Genomic DNA, 25,434 nt, shown 5'->3' with positions numbered 1-25,434 from the left:
GGCACATTGTTTGGACAGCTTCCAAAAGGAATCCCGATGTTCTCTCCATGCACTGAAGCGAATGGTCAGCTACGAAACCCCACACCCGCACATCAGCACAGTGCTAATCCAGATATTACAGCCCACCCTCTCCTCATCTCAGGGTTTCATTCTATTTGTGGGTGAAGCTATGTAGCTTCAAATGGTGCCAAGGATTAGAAATAGGACCTTTGTGACTTCCTCTTGGATGGCTTTGGCTGCCTAGGTAGCACGTCACATGGAATTGTTCTGCTGTAAGCCTTTGCTGGTTCTCTTTAGAAGCTGGAAGAGTTTGCTAGCTTTGGTTGTTAAAGCATGAGGGAAAAGAAAGGTAGGACAAGTTAATTTTATAGTCATTCCAACTCTGGATGGAGGTGAACAGCTTTTGCTACCATCCCTTCGAGCCTTGCCTGTCTAACTCACCTTTGTTTTCCACGATGCCCAGCCAGATGTCTCTAGGAAGCCTCATAAGCAAGGCGTGAAGACAATAACCCTCTCCTGCTGTTATTCCCTGGTGATTGGTATTCAGAGACATGTTGTTTCTGATCCTGGAGATAGCATGTATCCATAATGCCTAGTAGCCATTGATCTACTTACTCTCCATGACTGTGATCCCATTGTAAAGCCATCTAAACTAGTGGCTGTCACTGCACCTTGTTGCAGTAAATACCACAAGTTAACTATGTGTTGTGTACTTCCTTCTGTTGGTTCTGAATCTTCTGCCAGCCAGTTTCATTGTGGGTTATAGTGGTATATGACTGTGAGAAGTAACACCAGGTTTCCATAACAGTAGTTTTTTATTCATTTAAAGAGGTGTCGACTTATTAGAGGTCAGGTGTGCTACCAGTCAAACTCTTACGAGTTTTGCTGAAATGCAAGAGAGCCTGGTTTAGTTTTGTGGTATATGCAGGAGTTCTTTGAGGACATCACATGCCATTAACCTTTGTGTTGTATAACACCAACCAGTGAGTGAGCATTTATCAAATAATATCTGGCCAAGCAGCAACACTGCAAACTTGGTTTATATGTAGCACAAGTGCATCCCATCTGTCACATCTAAGTTAAATAAAAATGGCATCTATTTTGCTGCTTCTGGGAGGAGATCACTTTTCAGTGGTGGTGCCAAATTAATTCTATTTAGTCTTATATAAAGATGTTTCTTTGTTTTTCCTGTGGAAAATTCACAGAGCAGATTACCCAGCCAGACTTGTGGTAAAGCTACAACACAGTGATATGCCATGTCTCTTTGCAGATGACAGTGGTAGAATTATTTTTCCAAATTCTATTTTAAGATTTTCGGAGATACATGCAATGTACTTTGGTTACTCCAGTAATACCTCAACCAGACACCTACCTAAAGGATGGGTCAGACTTTGGTTTTGGTCTTATATTTCTTTTTATTAACTTTCCCCCCTGGCTCCTGTCCCAACTCCTTTTGTACAATTTTGTTCCACAAATGTATTTTGAGAATCCATTTTGCTTATTCTTTTGGGAGAATACAAGTAAAAGTCTTCCCTTGGAGTCTAGAATCCATCAAAGTCCTGACAGAAAGTAAGAGATAATTTCTAAATTGGACCGTATTGGTTGGTCATGGTAGCTTTGTTCAGAAAATGACTTAAGCTAGATAGTCCAGCATATCTCTAAACATTAGTGGTTAAATGTATTCATTATACTAACAAGAGCCCTATTCATGCAGGGTCTAGTCTCCCCATTCATTATGCATGCATAATTCCCATTAATGCTAGTGGGGGCTAAGTGGGCATACCAAAGCAAGAAGAAAGCTTGTGTTTACACACCCATGTTTGCACTAAGTGCACTTTCTAAAGTCCACCCAAGAAGCCGATCAAATTTCCTTATTTTTAGTCCATTTCCATGGGAGCAAATGGTGATGCATGATAAATTTTGACCTGCATAAACAGAGCTATTGGCTGTGGCAGTCAAAACATTTCAGTATGACTGAACATCCCATTCCTTTTCAACATCCCACTCCCTTCAGGAATTTGTGTATTTTTAGGATTTAGGAGGCTGGAGGTTATCCAATCACACAAGCTATGCTAACAATAGCATTGTACTGTCAACCTTTAAACATACCATTCCAGATTGGTATTGCTCAATTCAGATATGATATCTATAGGCGCTGCCCCTTCCCTGTGTTGTGAAGAGTTAGCAAACATATTTCTGGCTTCATGGTGAAAACTGGTGCAAATGCTGTTTGTGTGATGAAACTTACCTCTTCATATATGTTTAATTCCTCTTCACCTGGAGCATCCACATAGGCCAGCCTCATCCCAGTTGCTGGTATGGATGTATTTACTAAGACAACAAATTAGAAAGAACATTCTCTGTGCTTTAGATAACTACGGTGGAGGTAATTCACCCCAAGGCTGATATCCAGATGATACTCATTCCCTGTAGGATGGAGCTGGGAACAAGATCTCACCATAAGCACATAAGCAAAGCCCTGCTGAGTCAGAAATAGTGATGGAAAGAAATTTGGTTTGGTTAGGATTTTAATGCCTAGCTGGTTCGCACTTTCTGACACAATGAACGAATTTTAAAAAACAGCTATTCTTAGAAATTGAGACTTCTCCAGGTTTTGTGCTGCAATTTTCCAACCAATCAACATGCAAAAATATTAGGGGGTAAGGTGCTTAAAAAGGCATATGTTGGAGAAAATATAAAATGCATTACATTAGGGAAAATTGCTTGCAAAAATGCAAATTTTAGGAGAAATTTACACTGAAACACTACCACATTTGCATGAGGACTTTTTAAATTGCAAACTGATGCAGAAGTGTACAGTACTAAACTTAAGACTGGGAAAATGAGAAATTTGACAGCTGACCAATTAGCCCACCTCACGTCAGACTAGTCTTTGTGTGTGTGTGTGTGTAATCCTGATATGAAAATATTATTTCATCAAGACTGGGCTATTTATTTGGGGGGGGGGCTTCATAGTGTATAGAGGTGAGGGAGGACACAGATGAAGAAACTGTACATTCTAGCAAAACTGCACCATTAACAGCTTGAGATTTTGGCTTGAAATACGTGGGCAGGGCAAAAGGGGGCGGGGACGGCTCACACCAGGTGGTGACTTGGCGGAACAGTCAAATTGGTTGAGAAGATTAGGGAGAGTTTCTGAGTGGGTGGTGGTGCAGGATACTTTGTACAGTGGTACCTCGGGTTACAGACGCTTCAGGTTACATACGCTTCAGGTTACAAACTCCGCTAACCCAGAAATAGTACCTCGGGTTAAGAACTTTGGCTCAGGATGAGAACAGAAATCATGCTCCGGCAGCGTGGCGTCAGCAGGAGATCCCGTTAGCTAAAGTGGTGCTTCAGGTTAAGAACAGTTTCAGGTTAAGAACGGACCTCCAGAACGAATCACCGTATTTTTCGCTCTATAAGACGCACCAGACCACAAGACGCGCCTAGTTTTCGGAGAAGGAAAACAAGAAAAAATATATTCTGAATCTCAGAAGCCAGAACAGCAAGAGGGATCGCTGCGCAGTGAAAGCAGCAATCCCTCTTGCTGTTCTGGCTTCTGAGATAGCTGTGCAGCCTGCATTCGCTCCAGAAGACGCACACACATTTCCCCTTACTTTTCAGGAGGGAAAAAGTGAGTCTTATAGAGCAAAAAATACGGTAAGTACTTAACCCGAGGTACCACTGTATAGTCAATGGATCTGCTCTCATTAGCTGTCATTACTCTCCCTGTTGAATGTCCTGGTCATAACATCATTTTGGGGCATTCTGGGGAAAACAGTAACCTCTACTTCCCCCCAGGATGCTTCCAGGGTGAGGCTACATCCACACGCATTCTGGGGAACAGCAGCCAGCAAGAGAGTACAACAGTGTCCATTTAAGTTTGTCGGTCCAACTTACTTAACCCCCACCCTCCAATTTCTCCAGTGGAAAACTAGGAGAAGTTTAGATGCATTCCTATCTATATATTGCACAGAGGTATTGCATATAAAAGTGTAAAGTTGTTATGCGTTAGGTCTAAATTCAGATACTAGAGTACTGACTGTTTTATAGACCACTAACACAGGGACAATTTAAAGGCTGGTGCTTGTATGTGCCAAAATACAGCCAGGTTATGGAACTCTTCAGCACTGATGTCATGACTTTGTAGACCTTCATGGGATTTATGGCCTGCCTCTGTTGTAAAGGTTAGAAAAGAAATAGTGTTTGCCTAGGAATCTTGTGCATTTCAGAAGATAAAGTGCTATGACACTATCCAAGGCCAGCAGTTTTGTTGATATCATTTAGTTTTCTCTCAAATCATCCATCCTCATACAAAAATGCACAGGGGCTTTGACAGGGTTATTTTGCTGCTGATTCTTTTCTTATCTTTTGCCACCCTTCCAAGTACCTTCCAGTTGGGTTTGCCCTGTGAATAGCCCTTCCCTTTTGTTTTCTGTAAACCTGACGCAGGATGAGCAAGTATCTGTGTGAAATTGCAAGCTGGGTTTTTTGTTATTTTTTTGGAGGGGGTGTAATTACTCGGGGCTTATTCTCACTTCTGGCACAGTCCGTGCTTTAAATCTGAGAGCCCTCCCTTTTTTTGCTCTGGAGCTTTCCCCACGGAAACCCGCTCTTTAAAGCTCAATGAAAGCAAACAGAAATCTGGAAACCCAAATTGTAGTTTGCTCCAATTGAGTGCAAAGGAACAGGTTTTCACAGGGAAAAATCCAGAGTAACAACAACAACAACAACAACATGCTTGCTTTTGAGCTCGGATTCATGCTTGGAAACCATGGAGTGAAAGGTAAGTGTGGATAAACCTTCAATCTGACTTCCTCCAAATGAGTACGTCTTCATACCCACCAACGTTTAGGGTCCTAAAAACCGGGAGATGAGTCTTCCCTCCCATGTGGGTCATGTGACCTATGTGAGATCTCTGAGCCCTAAAAATGTGCTTTTTCTGGGGTGTGCTTGCATGGCACCCAGAAACCATGAGTTTGGGGGCACTGCATGAGATCACTGCCTCCCCTAGTTCTTTTTTTCAGGGTGGAAAGCACTTTTTTTTGGGGGGGGCAAGAGCTCAGCATGAAATCATGGCGCCCAAAATGGCCGCTGTGGTCTTGCGTGAGTAACAGGATGTCCCTTTTTTTCCAGGACGCTTGTAGGGTATGTGTATTCAAAATGAGGTGCCTTAAGATGCAATCCCAAGGCCCACTGAAGTCAGGATCTCCATTGAGCTATCCATTAGGTATACGTAGACACACAGAGCCAGTCAAGGCCTTTCCAATGTGTCCTTTTATTCTATATAATATAAATTTCAACAAAGAGCTAACTTAAAAATCAATTGAGAGTGTGACCTCATTCCTATACAGAATAGATTTCTATGAAGGGCATCATAACAATCTTCATTTTTAGCCTCCTTAGCCATGAATAAAACAAGGCACTTCTTTTGTGCAGGGGAAACCAAGTCAATGAGAACATGATCAGTCCTGCTTGGAAGCTGCTGAAGACCTCAATAAATTGTGGCCTTAAGCTCAAACGCTTGCTGTGAGACTATAAAGCTACACAGCAGCAGCAAGCAGGGTTGAGTGTGCTAATCTATTTTCTCTTTTCCTACTCCTGCCTTCTCCATCACTCGCCTTGACATGGAAAGAGTCTGTGAGAAGCAGGGTACCTACTTGTGAAGGGCAACGATGTTATTTAGAACCCAAATTACGCTGGGTTTACAGCGGGGGCGCTTTCATGAGTAAAGGTGGCCCCCATTTTACATAGTCACCCACAGTGAATTGGATAGGAATGCAGTGGGCAGAACTTCACATGCTCATTCACACTCTGTGAAGATCTTACAAATGGGGCTATAGCAACTCAGCCCTGAAGGCAATATGTTATGCAACTGAGACATGGTATCCAGGAATACTTCTTGGGCAAATCCCTGAGTGAAATTTATAGCTTTCTTTGTCATTACAACTAATCTGTGGATGGCAATGGGCAGTTTTCATAGCTGGAAACACGCTGTAGGACTGGATTGATTTTAGTCCAATTCATTAAATACCATTTTCATTTCTTTATTTTAAAATATTTTCAGCTCACCTTTCTGAAGAGTGCTTGGCCATCCACGGTGTTTTAGTGTTGTATTTACAAAATATCAATGGAACAAAATAACCCTGAAACCTTATTTCTCCTGCTAAGGTAAAAACCAATAAACTTAACTCAGCCAGCCAGATAAATCACTTTTCACACCATGAGCAACCTGCAGCTAAAGCCAGAGGACGTGAATCAATAATAGGCTCGTAGGAAATGCCTTTAAAGCTTTCTGAAAAGCTGGAAGCATGGCAGCCTGCTGCAGATCTGCTGGGAGGGAATTCTTTACCTTTTCCTTTACCTGAAATCATCACAGAAGGGCCATCTCCTCCCTTTCAGCCACCAATCTCACTGATCTAGGAGCTGGACAAACAAGGAGGCCTTTTGTTGCATATCCCAGTGTCCAGACAGGCTGATATGGGTGCAGGGGGTCCATCAAACAGCTTAGGCTGAAACCATTTTAAAGCTTAAATGAGGCCACTTCTCCATGAGTACAGCTGGTGTGTCTCAGGGCAATTCCTATCATTGCTGTAGTAGCCTGAACTTACCACTGTGAGCAGTAGAAACCAGTTGACATTCTCCTCCAGAGTCTGTGTATTTCTGTGTTTTGGTTAAAAGAGGAAAATTTTAGGTTCTGGTAAAATAGGAGAATTCCCTGGATACCTAGATCCAGGTTTGGGGCAAGCACTCTTTGGTGACAGAACTCCAGCAGAGATTTAAAATCACAAAATATGCAGCAAAGTAAAACATGGAAATATAAGCTGTTAGAGCTATACCCTCTTGCTTCCAAAGTTCCCTGCTTCCCTTTTGATTGTAGGGGTGTATGCACCGAACGAGGGGAAATCTGAATTTTTTAAGAAGTTGCATGAGACCCTTTTGGACTATATGGACTATAATATAATCCTGATGGGGGATATGAATGGAGTCGTATCTACAAACATGGACAAGGCACAAAAACAGGTAGTCACCAAAGATGGTAGACTACCAAAAACTTTCTTTGAAATGACTGACAATATGGACTTGATTGCCATCTGGAGAACTAAGAACCCCCTGGGGAGAGAGGGAACTTTTTTCTCTGAAGCTAAGATGACATGGACTAGAATTGACCAGATTTGGATTACTAGAGGAATGGCACCAAAGATAAAAAGAGTCGAAATCTGCCCCAAAACTTGCTCTGACCATAACGCTGTAAAGATGGAGATGAAGCAAACAACAACCGGCACCTTTAGATGGAGGATGAATGACACCCTATTTAAAGATGAAGAAGTATATAAGAAGGCCCAAAAAACTTTGAGAGACTATTTTGAAATAAATATGTCAACAAATGTTGAAAAAAGAGTAATCTGGGATGCAAGTAAAGCTGTGATGAGAGGGTTCTTGATACAACAGAATGCAATAAAGAATAGAAGTCGAAATGAGAAAAAAGATAAAATTTTGGAGAAAATAAAAGAAGAGGAGAAAAAATTGAGAGTAAAGCCAAAGTCGCAGGAGATCTTGAGAGAAATAAAACTTTATCAAGTACAATATATGGAATTGATGAATCAGGAAATAGAATGGAAAATTAAACAAATGAGACAGAAGACATTTGAATCAGTGAATAAATGTGGGAAACTATTGGCTTGGCAACTGAAAAAAAGACAAAAATTAAATACCATCACAAATTTGGAAGTAGAAGGAAAAGACATACATAATCCAAATGAGATTAGAAATTGCTTCCAGAAGTACTTCAAACAACTATATGCACAAGGGCCACAGAATGAAATGGACATTGATCGTTTTTTGAAAACAAATGGATTACAAAAAATCTCACAAGAAAGCAAACTAATGTTGAACTGCAAAATATCTGACCAGGAGATAGAAGGTGCCATTCAAAATATGCAATTAGGCAAGTCTCCAGGACCGGATGGGCTGACTTCCAGATATTATAGATCTTTGAAAGAGTGGTTATTACAACCTTTGAAGGAAGTCTGCAATGAAATTTTGGAAGGGAAAAGGGCACCAGAATCGTGGAAAGAGGCTTATATTACACTAATACCGAAAACGGAAACTGAAAAGACTCAACTTAAGAACTACAGTCCCATATCCTTATTAAATGTGGATTACAAAATTTTTGCTGATATTCTGGCTAAGAGACTGAAAAAAGTATTGATTGAAGAGATTCATAAGGACCAAGCGGGCTTTCTACCGGGAAGACATTTATCTGATAATTTGAGGAACATAACTGACATTTTGGAAAAGTTAGAAGTGAATATAAACACTAAAGCAGTCCTGATATTTGTGGATGCGGAGAAAGCTTTTGACAATATTTCTTGGAGTTTTATGAAAAAGAACTTACAGGGTATGGGGGTAGGCCAAGGTTTTGAGAATGGTATAGGTGCAATATATTCTGAACAAAAGGCTAAATTAATTGTAAATAATGTGGTTACGGAACAATTTAAGATAGAAAAAGGGACACAACAGGGATGCCCAATTTCCCCATTGCTTTTTATATCGGTCCTGGAGGTCCTGCTGAACATGATTAGAAGGGACCGGATGGTTAAAGGTATACAGGTCGGAGCTAAACAGTATAAACTGAGAGCATTTGCAGATGACCTAGTTTTGACGTTACAGGAGCCAGAATCTAGTACTAAAAGAGTTTTAGAACTAATTCAAGAATTTGGTCAGGTGGCAGGATTTAAATTGAACAAGTCAAAAACTAGGGTTTTAGAGAAAAACTTAACATTGACTGAAAGAGAGAAGTTTCAGAATGAAACAGGTTTAACTGTTGTTAAGAAAGTGAAATACCTGGGGATTAACATGACAGCTAAAAATGGGAATTTGTTTAAAGATAACTATGAAAAATGTTGGATGGAAGTGAAAAAAGATTTAGAAATTTGGTCAAATTTGAAGCTTTCCTTGTTGGGTCGAATTGCAGCTATAAAGATGAATGTATTGCCTAGAATGTTGTTTTTGTTTCAAACATTGCAAATTGTGGACAAGATGGACTGTTTCAAGAAGTGGCAGAAAGACATTTCTAAATTTGTCTGGCAGGGCAAGAAGCCCAGAATAAAATTTAAGATATTAACTGATGCAAAGGAAAGGGGTGGATTTGCCCTGCCAGACTTTAAACTTTATTATGAATCAGCAGCGTTCTGCTGGCTGAAAGACTGGCTGCTTCTTGAGAACACAGACATTTTGGATTTAGAAGGTTTTAACAACGTTTTTGGGTGGCATGCATATTTGTGGTATGACAAGGTTAAAGCACATAAAGCATTTAAAAATCATATTGTTAGGAAAGCATTGTTTAATGTTTGGATTAGATATAAGGATTTATTGGAAAATAAAACCCCAATGGAAGCAAAAGCTCAGAAGAAGCTCAATATGGAGGCCAAATGGCCGAAATATTGGGAAATTTTGGAACAAGAAGGAGATAGACTGAAACTGCAGAGTTTTGAGAAATTAAAAAACAAAGTGCAAGACTGGCTTCATTATTTTCAGATAATGGAGGCTTATAATTTGGATAAGAAAATTGGCTTCCAGGTGGATAAATCTAAATTGGAAACAGAACTGTTAGAACCCAAAACTAAGATTTTGTCAAAAATGTATAACTTGCTGTTGAAATGGAACACTCAGGATGAGACGGTCAAATCTGCTATGATTAAATGGGCACAAGATGTTGGACATAACATTATGTTTGCTGACTGGGAACAGTTGTGGACCACTGGGATGAAATTTACGGCATGCAATGCCTTAAGAGAAAATATTATGAAAATGATATACAGGTGGTACATGACCCCAGAAAATGAAGGTACATTTTTTCACCTTTGGTGGACGTGCCCTAGGATTAAGGCTTTCTGGGAAATGATCTATAACGAATTGAAAAAGGTATTTAAATATACCTTCTTGAAGAAACCAGAGGCCTTTCTCTTGGGCATGGTCGGCCAGTTGGTGTCAAAAAAGGATAGAACTTTCTTTATGTATGCTACAACAGCAGCAAGAATACTTATTGCAAAGTACTGGAAGACGCAAGATCCACCCACTCTGGAAGAATGGCAGATGAAGTTGATTGACTGTATGGGATTGGCAGAAATGACTGGCAGAATCCGTGACCAGGGAGAAGAGTCGGTGGAAGAAGATTGGAAGAAATTTAAGGACTACTTACAGAAATATTGTAATATTAATGAATGTTGAATGATGTTGGATTGAAATTAAGTGGTTTCTAGCTGTAATGGTATAAAAGAATATGAAAAATGGTTTTCTATAAGTAAAAGTTTAAGCTACAATAACTTAAGATGTTGGATAGAAAATAAGGTGTTTTTTAGCTGTAATGCTTTGAGATAAGGATTTGCTGTACAAATAATTTGAACTGGAATACAAGAAGGGGAGGTATGAGGAGGTCAGGGAAATATGTCATTGAAAAATAAGTTGTGAACTTTAAGTGTTTTTAATATTTTTTTCTTTTTTCTTTTTTCTTTTTGTTTGTATAAAATTGAAAACTCTAATAAATATCTTATAAAAAAAACAAAGTTCCCTGCTTCCCTTAGAATAGAAAATGTATATATTTATTTCAAACAATAACCAGTTGAAGTATAGAAAAAAACTCCCACATGTTTAGTATGTTAAAAAATGGCTTACTTACAAACTCTTCAAAGATCAGATTCATGTGCGTTTCCATACAGCAGCAAGAGAAGTCTGGCAGTATAATTTAGGTTCCAAAATGGTAAATTTTTAAAAATGATTTGTATAGAAACACAAAGATGGCTTGCATAAGCCATGTGGTCTAAGTCTGGACATCCAGCTGAGACTTCCTTACTGGTAGGGTTCACATGGAGAACAAAGAATCTGGTGACCCTTTTTTCCAAGGTGAAGAGGAGTGACCTAGCTAAGCCTGGCAGGACAGTTTACTCTATGGTCTTAACCCCTTCATGCTTTAATTAGGGTTAAGCATGTTGGTTATATGAGGCTTGATAGCCCACAAAATCCTTATTAATAAATGTGTCTCTGGGAAAACCCTGGGAGCATTCAATGCAGACAAAATGTATCACATGAATTAGCTCTTAAATACTGATGCATAAGGAGGGGCAAAAGAAGGAATCATGTTGTAGGCAAAACTGCATAAAAAACGCAAGCAAAATCTCTGTTGTTGACAAAGAAAACAACTTTGTTTTTGCAGCATTAAAATATTGTTTCTTTAATTTGCTTGGCACAGCTAGTACTACAGGGACTACAACAAGACGGCAACAAGAATATTGACAAATCAATGGAAGTGTCAAATTCCAGCCTAGCTTCTTGCTAAATCAGACAAAAATGTGACTCAAGAGAAGCAGAACCGCCTGCATTTCCCATGGAAGCATAATAAATCTCCATCCTTGATAATTTTTAAGGGCAACCCTAAAGCAGTGGGATTCAGTTTCATCTCCCCAGAGGGGGGAAACATACTGATTCTGGAACAACATACTGTGGAATTTCTGGATGGCAGCAAAGATATGGAGCTAGTCTATACGGATGGCTGAGCATATGGCACAACTGAAACCTTAATTTGTTTGTAAATTTTGTAGTCTCCAAATATGACCGAGTCAGGCTCAATCCCCAGCCGCTCGATGGAATCCCTCTGGGGCAGAATTGTACATCTGGCCCTCTCAGGTGCATATATTGTTCTACCGCTGGCATCTTCAGTTAGAAATATGATATTGCATGGCAGTGTTGGGAAAGACTTCTGCCTAAGATGGTAGAAAGCCACAATGTTGTTGTTTAGTCATTTAGTCTTGTCCAACTCTTCGTGACCCCATGGACCAGAGCACACCAGGCACTCCTGTCTTCCACTGCCTCCCGCAGTTTGGTCAAACTCATGCTGGTAGCTTTGAGAACACTGTCCAACCATCTCGTCCTCTGTCGTCCCCTTCTCCTTGTGCCCTCAATCTTTCCCAACATCAGGGTCTTTTCCAGGGAGTCTTCTCTTCTCATGAGGTGGCCAAAGTATTGGAGCCTCAGCTTCACGATCTGTCCTTCCAGTGAGCACTCAGGGCTGATTTCCTTAAGAATGGATAGGTTTGATCTTTTTGCAGTCCATGGGACTCTCAAGAGTCTCCTCCAGCACCATAATTCAAAAGCATCAATTCTTCGGCAATCAGCCTTCTTTATGGTCCAGCTCTCACTTCCATACATCACTACTGGGAAAACCATAGCTTTAACTATACGGACCTTTGTTGGCAAGGTGATGTCTCTGCTTTATAAGATGCTGTCTAGGTTTGTCATTGCTTTTCTCCCAAGAAGCAGGCGTCTTTTAATTTCGTGACTGCTGGCATAAGGCAGGAGTGGTGAATCTCCGACCCTCCTGTTAACTTTTACTCTTCCATGTACCCACTCATGCAAAATTTAGACTGTAAGATCATTGGAGCAGAGATCTGTCTCTCTCGCAGCATTTTCTGAATGTCTCAATGCACACAGAACTTTATTGTGTAAATATTTACAGTATCTCCTTGTATCATTCTTGTCATGGGCTTTGAAGACACTCAAACCCAGGACGCAAGGGAGAAACGTGCTAAGAGGAAGGCACGCTTGGCAAATCCACACCGTGATCAACTCCCACCAGGAAACCAATGTCCCCACTGTGGAAGGATGTGTGGATCCAGAGTTGGTCTCCACAATCACTTATGGACTCATTGTTAAAACCGTGTTTATGGGAGACAATCTTACTTGGCTACGAGTGATCACCAAAGAAAGAAGAAGAAAGTACTCAAGGAGAAGGAAAAAAACCCTTCGCTCTTCTTTATAACCTTTTAATCTTACAATGTTAACATATCCCCCTTCATTCAACTCTTTCTAGGCTAAGCATACCCACTTCTTACATTCTTTCTCTGTGTGATTTGCTGTCGAACTTTTAGCATCTCCGTAACTTTCCAACTGAGGGGACGCGGGTGGCGCTGTGGGTAAAAGCCTCAGCGCCTAGGGCTTGCCGATTGAAAGGTTGGCGGTTCGAATCCCCGCGGCGGGGTGCGCTCCCGTTGCTCGGTCCCAGCGCCTGCCAACCTAGCAGTTCGAAAGCACCCTCGGGTGCAAGTAGATAAATAGGGACCGCTTACTGGCAGGAAGGTAAACGGCATTTCCGTGTGCTGCGCTGGCTCGCCAGATGCAGCTTTGTCACACTGGCCACGTGACCCGGAAGTGTCTCCGGACAGCGCTGGCCCCCGGCCTCTTGAGTGAGATGGGCGCACAACCCCAGAGTCTGTCAAGACTGGCCCGTACGGGCAGGGGTACCTTTACCTTTAACTTTCCAACTGAATCCTTTCTATCGGAGTTCGAGAAGGATGTAAGTTGGAAATAAAAATAAATGCATACCAGTAGCACTGAGTGATCTTTCAAAGTCTTACTTATGTAATGTTAACTGTGGCCACAGCTGAATCTTGGCCTTGGGCCATGACGTCATATGGTTGACTCATGTTCAGTTTACTATCCATTAGAATTTCCTAAACACTTATAGGGAATGCTACAGTATACCCAGATATATTTTTCTTTTTTTTATTTATTTTGTTTTTTCAAAGATCTTTATTGAAACTTAAATTCCCAATGATTCCCTTCACATAAAATATAATATCTAAATTACAACAGCTGCATAATTATACACTTAATTTTAAAACCCACAACCCACCCTCTACTTCCCTCCACAGCAATTCAACTTCTTTATATTTCTTTCTACCTTTCCCCCCCCTTGCATTCTATAATAAATTATTTTTGTTAAATTCTGATTTTTCCTTCTTTCTTTATTGGTTTTGTTATTGCTTACTTTTTTTATTCTAAGCCTATTAGCATGTCATTTTTAGAACAATATTTTGACGTATAATCTTTGAAATACTTCCACTCCATTCTTAACTTTTGATTTGATTGATATCTTAGAATTGAAGTTACCATAATTGTGCCAATTCTATATACTCACTTAATTTACAAACCAGTTAACGCCAGATATATTTTTCTTGTTTAAGAAACGCTTCACATTCTTCTCTGCTATCTCCTCTTTTTCGCCCTACTGGGGCTGAAAATCTTAAATACAGTGGTACCTCGGGTTAAGTACTTAATTTGTTCCGGAGGTCCGTTCTTAACCTGAAACTGTTCTTAACCTGAAGCACCACTTTGGTTAATGGGGCCTCCTGCTGCCGCCGCACCACCGGAGCACGGTTTCTGTTCTCATCCTGATGCAAAGTTCTTAACCCAAGGTACTATTTCTGGGTTAGCGGAGTATGTAACCTGAAGCGTATGTAACCCGAGGTACCACTGTACCATTGCAGCTGAGAGGAGGGAGTTGTTAAAGGAGGCCCAACATTTTTCTGAGTGTGCAGTCCTAGTGGCAGCCTCCCCACCCCATGCCTGAACTGCCGAAATGGTTCTCCTGCTCCATGGTTCTCCTTCCTGCTGCTTCTCCTAGGTCCTGGATACAGTAGGTCCCAGTTGGGAAGGAGCGGAGTCACCATTGCTTACCATTATCCCACCATGCCCCAGGAAGAGCTGATAAAGGATCTTGACTGAAACCATAGAGAGCTGTAACCAGTCAGCGCAGAGAATACTGCCCTAGCTTAAATGCAGTGCTTTTTTTCTGGGGGGATGCAGGGGTACGCATACCCCTAAACATTTTGTTAATCTAAGTTTGTCCTCATTGAGGGGCAGTGTTTCAATATGAGTAGGAAAATGAGAGTACCCCTAAACATTTTTTTATGGAAAAAAGCACCGCTTAAATGATTTTGGTTTCATTTACACACTTTCCTGTGTTCCTCCTCCTCCTGGAAAGGGCCGTGAGGCCTTGGTTCTTTTTCTGTTACAGGGCATAAGGCTCCACCATGTGTGCTTATAATTATCCAGTAAACTTTAACTTGATTTCCTGGGGAATTCTTGTTGTCTGTCTGATCTGCGACTATTGGGGAATAGAATTATTTATAACTCTGAAGTTCCACTATGATTTTTTATGTGGTGTGACTCAAAGATTGTAATATCATTTTTCAGTGGTATTTCCAATAAAACTGTATTATTATTTTTTAAAAAAATACTGCATGCATTAGGCTGGGTTTTTTTTTTTTTTAAAATTCAAACAAGTTCCATATTGAGTGGCTTTGCATCCCAGCTGTGGCTGACTTTGGTTATCTGACTTCAGCATCGTTGTGTGTTTTGAGATTCTGTGTGGAATCCATTGCCTCATGAAATGAGTGTCTGCCTGAGGGAAGACTACTATTGTCAAGTTTCTTCTTCAGGTTAGCAGGACTGCTGTTTGGATAGTTTCATTGGGCCCCATAAAGGGGGCATTCAAGAAGGTGGGTCATTAAATGGCACTGACCCATCAGCCTGGGAAGCTGGCATGCAGATGCACCCTCTGAAATCTGGTATGCATTCTCTGGTGCTGCAGTGCAGTGTGCCCTTAAGTTGCCACACTGTCTGAGCTCTTACTCCCCCCCCCCATGCCTATTTGATGGGGGTATGCTTTGCATTAAGATCAGCTAGTGTGAATTTTTTTTAATGCTCTCTTTAGAGTTATTTAAGATTTTGGGACTGTACAAAGCTGCATTAACTATTCTCAGCAGCCAAAGTTGAGTACCAAAACCTAGATTAGGGTGGTGTGGGTTTCTTTTTTGGTAATTAAAGATTCCATCCCAAAGCTAGTATTGAGAAAAATGAAATTTCTGAGCTCACAGTATACCAACATAAAGGCTTCCTAGTGAGACTGCGACTTGCTTTATGTTTTGCTTTAAATACTTTGTGTTCTGCATGGTGTTCTCTTGGCATTCAGAGGATTTGTGCTGTTTCTCTTTAGGAACAATCTTTGTAGCCTTTTGGCCCTGGATCTGCAGACATTCTCTTCAACCGTCTGTCTGTTTGTTCAGAAAACTAATGGGGCAAAGAATCTTGGCCACCAATGGCTGCTAAGGTCTCTGTGGCTGTTTCTTCTGTTTTGCTATGAAGATGAATCATTTTCCTGAAGAGAAATATTTTCATCAAACCCAGTGTATGATTTGTAGGTAATAACACCTGCAGAAATCCCAAGCCAAAATTATAAAATGGGCATAGACAGGGGGTTTGAATATAAGCTTTTAGCAGGGGACTTATAGTGATTTCTGAAGCAGGAAAATAAAAATATATTTCATTAACCCTGCTCATATCATATGTAGATATGAATTTAAGATTCTGTGGCAGAAATAGGCCTGTATTGTCAAGCTAGTAGCTTCACTTATGAAAGAAGTAACATAGGTAGAAACCTAGGAGACAACTCCTAGTTGCTGAGGTCCCTTTGGCCCCCCAATAAAATAATTGACTCCCCCCAAAAAAAGTTTATGGGCATTGCCATTCAAATGGTGTGTGCGCATCATGTCTTGTGATCAATTATGCAGAGTTGGGCTTATATGCCCCCCCCCCCAATATTTTATTCAAGTTGGTACCACTGGGCAGAAAAAGAACTAGGCTCTAAACTGCAGCAATTGTTGGTAGGATTTCTTCCTAGGCTTCTGTTTTGAAGAAGAACGAACAGACTAAACAGCTCCCAGGTATACATATTTGTAAGATGTGGTGCTAAGTATTCAGGTGAAACTAGTGAGCTGATCCCATTCTTCTCAAACATGCAGATGCAGCCTCTGGTGTTTCTGCAAAAGTGGCAGTCCTTGACTTGACTGTAGCACATTTTGGCTGTGTGGAGGTTATTGTGCCGCTGTACTAAGGGGCAGGTGGCTCATTCTGTCCCTTCACCCCTTCTGTAGGCCAGTTCACAACTCCTGTATCTTCAAAGGCATTCAAAAAGCCATGGAAATTGGCTTAATTTCAGTGCATACTAAAGTCAACAGAGGCCGAGTTCGCCAGGCCTGAAATTGTGTGTACAACTCACATGCTCACACTCAACACATGTTGCAGACCAATTGAATACACAGCTCAAAGGACTATTGCTTTTGCCTTGATAGTAAAGAGGACACACAGGGAGCTTCAGGGTGATTGCTATTTTCAGGAGGGATTCAGTAGCATCCCAACAAAGTGTGGAATAACGCTTCCTTGATACAGCATCATCTAGCCTCCTCACCTCCAAGCAAACCACAATGAAAGCTCATTGAATTGCCAAAGTAATCTAATCTTACTACAAGCAAAGCAGGATGGATGCTTGATCAACAGGTTGTTGGGATGCACCCACAAATGATGTGCCTGAATTAGGCTCCTTTTTGAACAGAGGCTGCAGCACATGTAATCCTGGATATGATGGCGTTTCCTTAATTTAGTTGATGCAGTCATAATGCGGTCAGACGCTGGGCCCTTGAAGTGTACAGAAGGGCTGGACATTTTACTTCTTACGAGCTGCATCACTTTGCTTGTTAGAAATATATTTGGCGCTGTTTGTTGATGTTCTCACTGAGGATGTTTGTTTTTAATTTATTCTTTTCTTGCAACAGATTCCAACTTACAGATCTGCCAGCACAAAGTGCAAACATGTTGCACTAGAAAGATGGAAGAAAGCTATCAAGCAGCAGTTCGGAGAGAAAGGATGGAGAACATCCAGACTCTAAATTTTGAACTAAAATATATGATTGTCGGTCACATCACAGCTTTTCAAGGTAGGAATATTAAGAAAACTGTGAAGCAACTTCTTCCCTGTGCCAATAAATGCATAAGAACATGCTTGCTGGCTCGACCAATGGACCATCTAGTCAAGCAGCCACATTCCAGTCATGGCCAGCCACATGTTTCTAGGAAGCTTACAATCAGGGTATGAAAGCAACACGGTGATGCTGTGTATATGTAATAACATTAGAGTAATATGTGTTAAATGTAGGTACCGTATTTTTCGCCCCATAGGACGCACCGCCCCATAGGACGCACCTAAATTTTTTTTTGGGGGGGGGGAAATAAAGAATTTTTTTTCCCTCCTCAGGCACGGGGCAGGTGTGGGGGAAGCCCGAGCTTCCCCCGACCCAAGCCCCCAGAACAGCCTGCTATCCGCAAGCCTAGGGAGCCGCGCAGGTCTCCCCAGGCTTGCGGAGAGGTGCGCGAAGCCCGGGGGCGCTCTTCAGCACGCACCAGGCTTCAGAATGCAGGCAGCTCTGCGCTACCCTCCGGAGCCCCACGCAGCTTAGTGCCAGGATCCAGAGGGTGGCGCAGAGCTGCAGGAAGCCCTGGAGCGCAGGCAGCTCTGCGCCACCCTCCGGAGCCCCGCGTGGCTTCGCGCCGGGATCGGGAGGGTGGCGCAGAGCTGCAGGAAGCCCTGGAGCGCAGGCAGCTCCGCGCCACCCTCCGGAGCCCCGCGCGGCTTCGCGCCAGGATCGGGAGGGTGGCGCAGAGCTGCAGGAAGCCCGGGAAAGCCTGCATTCGCCCCATAGGACGCACACACATTTCCCCTTCATTTTTGGAGGGGAAAAAGTGCGTCCTATAGGGCGAAAAATACGGTAAGTATATTACAGTCATAGCTTGGTTCTTGAACGCCTTGGTACTTGAACGTTTTGGCTCCCGAACGCCAAAAACCCAGAAGTAAGTGTTCTGGTTTTCGAACGTTTTTCAGAAACCGAATGTCTGACGTGGCATCCGCTTGAGTGCAGGAAGCTCCTGCAGCCAATCGGAAGCCACGCCTTGGTTTTCAAATGTTTCGGAAGTTGAATGGACTCCCAAAACGTTCTTGTAAAATTTGAGAACCAAGGTACCACTGGATGTGAATTGTGGTAAGTGGTTGGGAAGAGTGTGTGGGGGATGTTAGACATGAGTGGCGATTGGGTAAAATTTTGAAAAGGAGTTTGAATACTAGTGGGAGACAGTTGAGAGGGTCAGTCGAGAGTTATGAGCCATTGGGGTTGGGGAAAGAGTGTGCTTGGACGGTGGCAGGGTTATTTGGATAGAGTAGCGGTCAGCATTGTTCTTTGTCATTGTTTATATGAACCAAAGTAACTAGGAAGAAAGTGCAAAACTCAAGCCATATGTTTCTGTACTCTGAGTGATAATACAGTGGTACCTTGGTTCTCAAACTTAATCTGTTCCAGAAGTCCATTCCAAAACCAAAGCATTCCAAAACCAAGGTGCACTTTCCAATAGAAAGTAATGCAAAATGGATTAATCCATTCCAGACTTTTAAAAACAACCCCTAAAAGAGCAATTTAACATGAATTTTACTATCTAATGAGACCATTGAGCCATAAAATGAAAGCAATAATCAATGTACTGTACTATAAACTAAATAAGACAGTATTGTAGATGATAAAAATTAAAATTAGTTTTTTTTCTTAAGTGCACTGATGATAGTAATTGTTTGGATGGGGGGGGGCTTTTATCCATTTCCACAGTCACACAATCAATCAATCAATCAGTAGCTGAACTGGGTTCCACACAGTCACAAAAACAAATTAACCAAAAAAGCCTCAAAAATGCAAAATAAATAGCAAAGACAAAAGCACCAAACTTAATCTGTTCCGGAAGTCCGTTTGACTTGTGAAATGTTTGAAAACCAAGGCGCAGCTTCTCATTGGTGCAGGCGCCCCAGAAACAATAGTCGACAGCCACATCAGATGTTCAGCTTCTGAAAAACATTTGAAAACCGAAACACTTACTTCCAGGTTTTTGGCGTTGGAGAACCAAGGTACCACGTAAAACCTTTTATTATTTCTGTTTATAATATAACATAATATAATATAAATGTTATACCATGCGCACATGCCTCCTGGCTGGCTACAATTGCGGTGGGAAGATATTCAGGTACATAGAATCTGTAGTGGCAGCAGGAACCAATGGGAGTTTAGAAAAATCTACCAGAAACCTGGCTCAGGGCAGTATACCTTATAGAAAGAGAAGGTGGTAGAGGAAAGTTGTGGCGAATATGACGGTGGTGCCAGGAACTTAATTCCCATTCAGTTTACCTGGCAGTTATGGAAACTTTTTTCAGGTGTAGTTCCAAGATTTATCAACTGCTTCAGTTAACTTCACTAAACCAAACCATTTTATTGCAACTGCTGGTATTATGACACATGCCGGACTGTTGATTTTTGGACAGAAGTGCATCCAGATATGAGCTGCACCAATCTGCCCAAAACAGGAGGCATGGGAAGCAGGATCATAGAGAACCATTTTCAATGAGTCATTACTTTTAATGCAGTAGTACCTTTGCTCTGGTACTCATTGCCTATTGACATTAGGCACACACCTTCACTTTACTGTTTTGGGTACCTGATGAGCTAAAATAATGTCTGTTTCATCAAGCCTATCCAGACGCATGATAATAGTTTTAAGTATTTTGTTTTTAAATGTTTTGTTGGTGTTATCTTGGTTTTTAATGATGGTTATATATATATATCGTGTGTGTGCATTTTAGCCATTTTAAAAGAAATAATTGGATTTATACACCTCTTTTTCTACATAAACTAATAGGGCATCATTGTTCACCTCCCCCCCCGGCCCGATTTGCGCAAATATGTGTTCTAATATTTCCTTACCGATACTGGAAATTAAGAAATGCTGGTGTGAAGCTATGTAAGGAAGACGGACATGATTGAGGCAACAGCTCTCTCTGTCCTGTTTTTCTCCAGCGTTAATAGTATATTTTGTAATAGAATTTCTATTTGGATGGCAGAAATGTGCTTTTGCTGTTGGACACTGTGACAGGAGAAAGGGCGGGGGAGCAATTTGTTCTATTTCACAGTCTTGAAGGAAAAGGCCTTAGTATCCCACACGGTTTTGAAAATCTGGCACCAAGTCACATTTGAGCCCTCTGCTGTGCCGAAGGGGAAATATGGAGCCATTGTTGAATGACAGTGAGTTATTCAAGTGATCTTTCAGCATCATTATAGAATAAAGCAAAGGTCAGAATAGATTAACCTGTCAGGCCCTGAGGTCAGCCAAGCCGCTTTATTGCTTGACTGAGTGAAATCAGTCATTAGACATTTCAAAGTAGCTTGGATTTACAAGCGTTTTCCAGAAATGGCTACCTAAATTATTGTATTGTGAGTGGTTATAAACTTGCTTTGTCCACCTTAGGTGAGAACACGCCAGAATTTTCAGCTTTGGCCTCTTAAAAGCCTCAAAGGCTCATTTGTTCGCTTGGGTTTGTGTGAGGTTTCAAAAGGCTCTCTAAATCTTTTCTTCAGATGACACTGTATAAACATTCTGTTGCTCAAGCAGGGGCGCCTTTCGGATTTTTTTTATCCTGAAATAGTTTTCCCTGCATTGAGTTTGGTTTATTGTTGCATGGTATCATTATAAAACATTAAAGGCTGCATGCCTCAGACTGGTCAGAGGACATAAGCTTCATTCGCTTTTTTTCATTAGACTTCTGCTGCTTGGAACCATTGAAGAATGGGCTGAATATCAAATCAGTCAATTCGAAATCTGAACAATATGCAATATTTTCAGGAACAAATGAGCCACTCTTTGATTTCTTTCTTTTCTTTTTGGCGTCTAACATTCTATAGATACAAATATTCTCATTAAAAGTAATGTCCTACTGCAGCACTTTTTAAAAATGAAACAAAACCTGCCAAATTTGTTCAGTGTTGTTTTATGGTCTTCAGTTGGATAATATATCACTTTAAAAAATGCAGCCTGGTAGATTTATTTCTTTATATAGAGATTTTCTGTCCCACCCAGCTCACCATTCAAGAATTAAAAATCACCGTTTCCTAAAATGCAGCCAGGAGCTCAGTACCTGCCCCATACCTGATGCCACATATGATTTTGTGGTTTAGGGGAAAAGGCCTTGTGGGCTGAGTGGAGAAGCCTGGCAGGCAGAATTTGGCCCGTGGATAGTGGTTCTCTAACCCTGCCTTAAAAACTCAAATAATCATAGTACCCCAAAGACCGTCTTAAAAAGCATGACTGTGAATTTAAATACAAGCAACAACAAAGCCCTGTTGTCCACCAGGCAAGCCTGGTCTGATCTGGTCAAGCGAGTGTGTCCCTCCCTTTGATATTCAGGCAATGGGACTGGCTCATCCAAAGATGTGACAAGAGATCTGAAACAGGAAGACACAACCACTGGGTGCCAAGGGCAATATGATAGTTTCAGTGGATACTTCCCACCCATTTGATGTCAGTCCAACAAAGTCCAGGCCAGAATATCTTTGGACAGAGGCAGCTCCTTGATTTATTTATTTTAATGATTTGGAAAGTGACAGTTCCTTTAGTGATGAACTGTGTGCTCTTGGCAACTTGTGTTTTGTGTCCTTGAAGCATGTTGTTATTAACTTCCTTGGGCCGTGTCCACACCATACATTTAAAGCATGTGACTTCTCCCAAAGGAGCACAGGAACTGTAGTTTCTTAAGGGTGAGCTACAGTTCCCAGGATCCTTTGTGCTTTAAATGTATTGTGTGTATGCGGCCCAAGCGCAAGGAGATTAAATGAGCTGGCTTAAGAGCCAAATAATGAAATATCTCAATGGGTTAAATGGTCAAAACAATCTGCCCTGTGTAAGATAGCTAAGCCTGCACAGTGTTCATCCAAAAGTAAAGCTGAAACATTGCCCAAGATTACAGAATTCTGAAGGCAAGCATTAATTTGACATTGGGATTTCCACTGGTGCATAACCCTGGCTTAATTTGGCTGCTGCTTTTGAATCCAATCTGAGCTCTGTGCTCAGCATCTTGAGAATTCCATTTTAAATAAACAAAGAAATGGATATCCTCCTCTCTGTGGGATGGCTCAATCCTGTGTAATTAATCGCGGTGGACCAATAGGTTGATTCTTGCAATACTCTTCTGTCCTGCTGAAGTGAATGAAAGGTAGTGCTCTAAGGACTCTGCTGTAAGAGTGTTAATTGAGAGACTTGGGTACCGGCTTAAAAACCTTAAAGGAAAGTGCAATTGCCAGCCGACCTCTATTAAAATAGTTTGACATAATACTTTTCTTAGAAAAACGCGGACTTACAAACACCTTTTTTAATACTTTCACCTATAAGGACTTAGTTTTTAAGCTATATTTTGGAGGTTATTTCAATAGTCTTGCCATTAGAGCTGAAATGGGATAATTTTAACAGCTGCCAGATTCGCATATAATGATTAGTATATAAGGCTACATTAAATTCATCACATCTGCACATAGATATTGTTGTTCTTGGCATCCTGCCCATTTCATACATGTGGTTAGGCTTAGTGCTGCCGCCGAATTCTCTGTTTTAATAAAAAGATTTGCAATATTAGCAAACCATTGCTGGGGCACACACTTAATAAATCAGTTGCATTCTAAAAATATTTTTAGTTTTGACTTGCTTTTACTAGTTGCTGTGTCAACTGCCTTTAACAGTGAAGGGTGTGCTGCTCGCTGATGTACACCTCTTGATACAGGGAAGAGGGCTTATGCCAGCAACAACGTTCCTCCCATCTATTTGGGTTCATTATCAATATCTTCAAAACAGCCGTTGTATATTACTAGCAACGGCAGCCTATCTTGCAGGTTTTTTCTTAATAAAAAAATACAGTATTCCCCCAGTTCAGAAACTCCAAGTCATTGCAAGGTGAGCAAAACCACCCTGTGAGCTTTCAGCTTTCAGCTCAGCTTGCGATGGCTCATTGCCAGCCCCCCACCCTTCTCTGCTCCGTTTCCCTCCCCTTCTTCCCTTCTAGTCACCAAATCACAAAGGAGCGGGGTGGGGTGGGAACAGCAGCAGGAAAGGCTGGTGAAATTTGTCCTAAATTCCGATGCTTCTCATCTGCAATGAAGAGGCAGGAGCAGACCGGGAGGCTCGACTGTCAAGGGAAGATCTGAAATGTGACAAGTGGTGCTGTTTTTTTAAAAAAGAAAACTCTGATTCCAAGTTTCTTTAAAGTCTTTAATGGGAAACATAGATTTTCACTGGGAAGTCCTGCTCCAATAAGTGGCGCCACTTCACAATGCCAGAGGTGCTTGTTAATATTGTCAGAACTCGAGTCGAAAGCAGAACCTGTATTCCTTTTTGCTTAAGGGATGCTATTTCATTTATTCAGTTTGGGAGCCCCCTCTAGTTTCTACTCACCTGCCTGGTTGCCTTGGATAGGAGGATTTAAGAAGGGGAGGACTCTTGCTTATAATTTGTTTGCTACTACTTGTTTGACATAGGGCATTTATGAACTGCTCTTTTCCCCTCCTCTTCAGCTGAAAAGCCTTCTGCTCCTTTAAGAGCAATTGTGCCTTAGCTGTGTAGTATGAATGCGGTTTTTCTTGTACAGTCATATCTTGGATCCTGGACACCTTGGTACTCGGACGTTTTGGCTCCCGCAAACCCGGAAGTGAGTGTTCTGGTTTGCGAACGTTCTTTGGAGCTTCCTGAAGCCAATCAGAAGCTGCGCTTTGGTTTCTGAACATTTTGGAAGTTGAACGGACTTCCAAGGTTAAGGTTAGGGCAGCATTGGGCGACACTGCACCTCAGTCCCACTTGCTGTCTTCCCTCCTGAGGGAAATTCCCAAGAACAAAGTAAATTTCTATTTATTCTTGATGGGTTCAAATGGCACACATGTGAGCGGCAAAGCTTTACTCTCACACTCACACCGTTGATATTTCTTCCCATCGAAACAAACAATTTCAATGGGAAGAAATATCAACGGTGTAAGTGTGAGAGTAAAGCTTTGCCACTCACAGAAACTAAAGAGAAGTCTCCCCTCCAAACACTTTGAATGAAGTGGTAACAGGTGCTGCGTGCAAAACGAGAGAGAGAGGGGGGGAGCTGGCTCTACTCCTGTCATTTTTACGCTGAGGGTAATTTAAGGTAATGAGAATCCAAATACTGGTAATTTATTCATTCTGCTGCCGTTTTCTCTAGGGATATGCAGGACATGGTTCTTTGAAACCTATCCCAGGCTTCAGTCGGTGAATTAACAGGTATTAGGGGATGTGAAGAAATGGTTTGTTTTAAACTCAACTGTTTGAGACAAATTGGATTTTGATTTGATTTGGAGCATTTCTCTTCTGGTTCATTTGTTCTTAAAGGACAGAGGAATTATAAGCTTCCTAGTGATGATGATTGAACTGGTGTGGTATGAAACACACAATGCCTGAAACACTTTCTGAGCTTCTTGCAAGCCTAAGCCAGACCCTACTTATAATTCTGGATTTTTCTTCTTTCCTATTTGGTGGAGTAAAGAGCAATGTAGCCCTGTCACAGAATCCTTGTCATTTCTCTGACAAGCAAGGAAATGAATTGTTGGCACTGCTTGCTAGTGCTTCATATTGTTCTGATTCCTCCACACAGTCCTCCAGATTGCACCAAGAGGAGCAGATGGAGTGTGTGTCTGTGTGTGAATGCACACTTCACTCTAACAATTGAAGGAATTCCACTGGTGAATGATTCCTGACAGTATCCTAGTCTGTCATTGGCCAGCCATGACTTCAAATGAGTGCCAGCAAACAGGCGTCCCTCTATTCAGAAGGCTGAGATGTTGTAGTTCACGGCATAAACAGACTTGTCAGGTAGGAAAATAAATCAATATA

At 41.4% G+C, this 25,434-nt stretch overlaps 1 protein-coding gene across 2 annotated transcripts in view; it reads left to right on the top strand.

Moving 5' to 3' along the window:
- The window catches only part of LOC128414531 (glypican-5-like), a 402,464-nt gene that overhangs the window by 23,889 nt on the left and 353,141 nt on the right, over positions 1-25,434 (top strand). For both annotated transcript variants that reach the window (XM_053389946.1, XM_053389947.1), the window contains exon 2: positions 17,454-17,615. In XM_053389946.1, coding sequence (XP_053245921.1) covers positions 17,454-17,615 — 162 coding nt within the window. The remainder of the gene's footprint in view (positions 1-17,453; positions 17,616-25,434) is intronic.

This window comes from Podarcis raffonei, chromosome 5 (genome assembly GCF_027172205.1).
Source record: "Podarcis raffonei isolate rPodRaf1 chromosome 5, rPodRaf1.pri, whole genome shotgun sequence".
Lineage (NCBI taxonomy): Eukaryota > Metazoa > Chordata > Lepidosauria > Squamata > Lacertidae > Podarcis > Podarcis raffonei.
The sequence above is the reverse complement of the archived record's forward strand: the minus strand, read 5'-3'. Positions and strand labels throughout refer to the sequence as shown.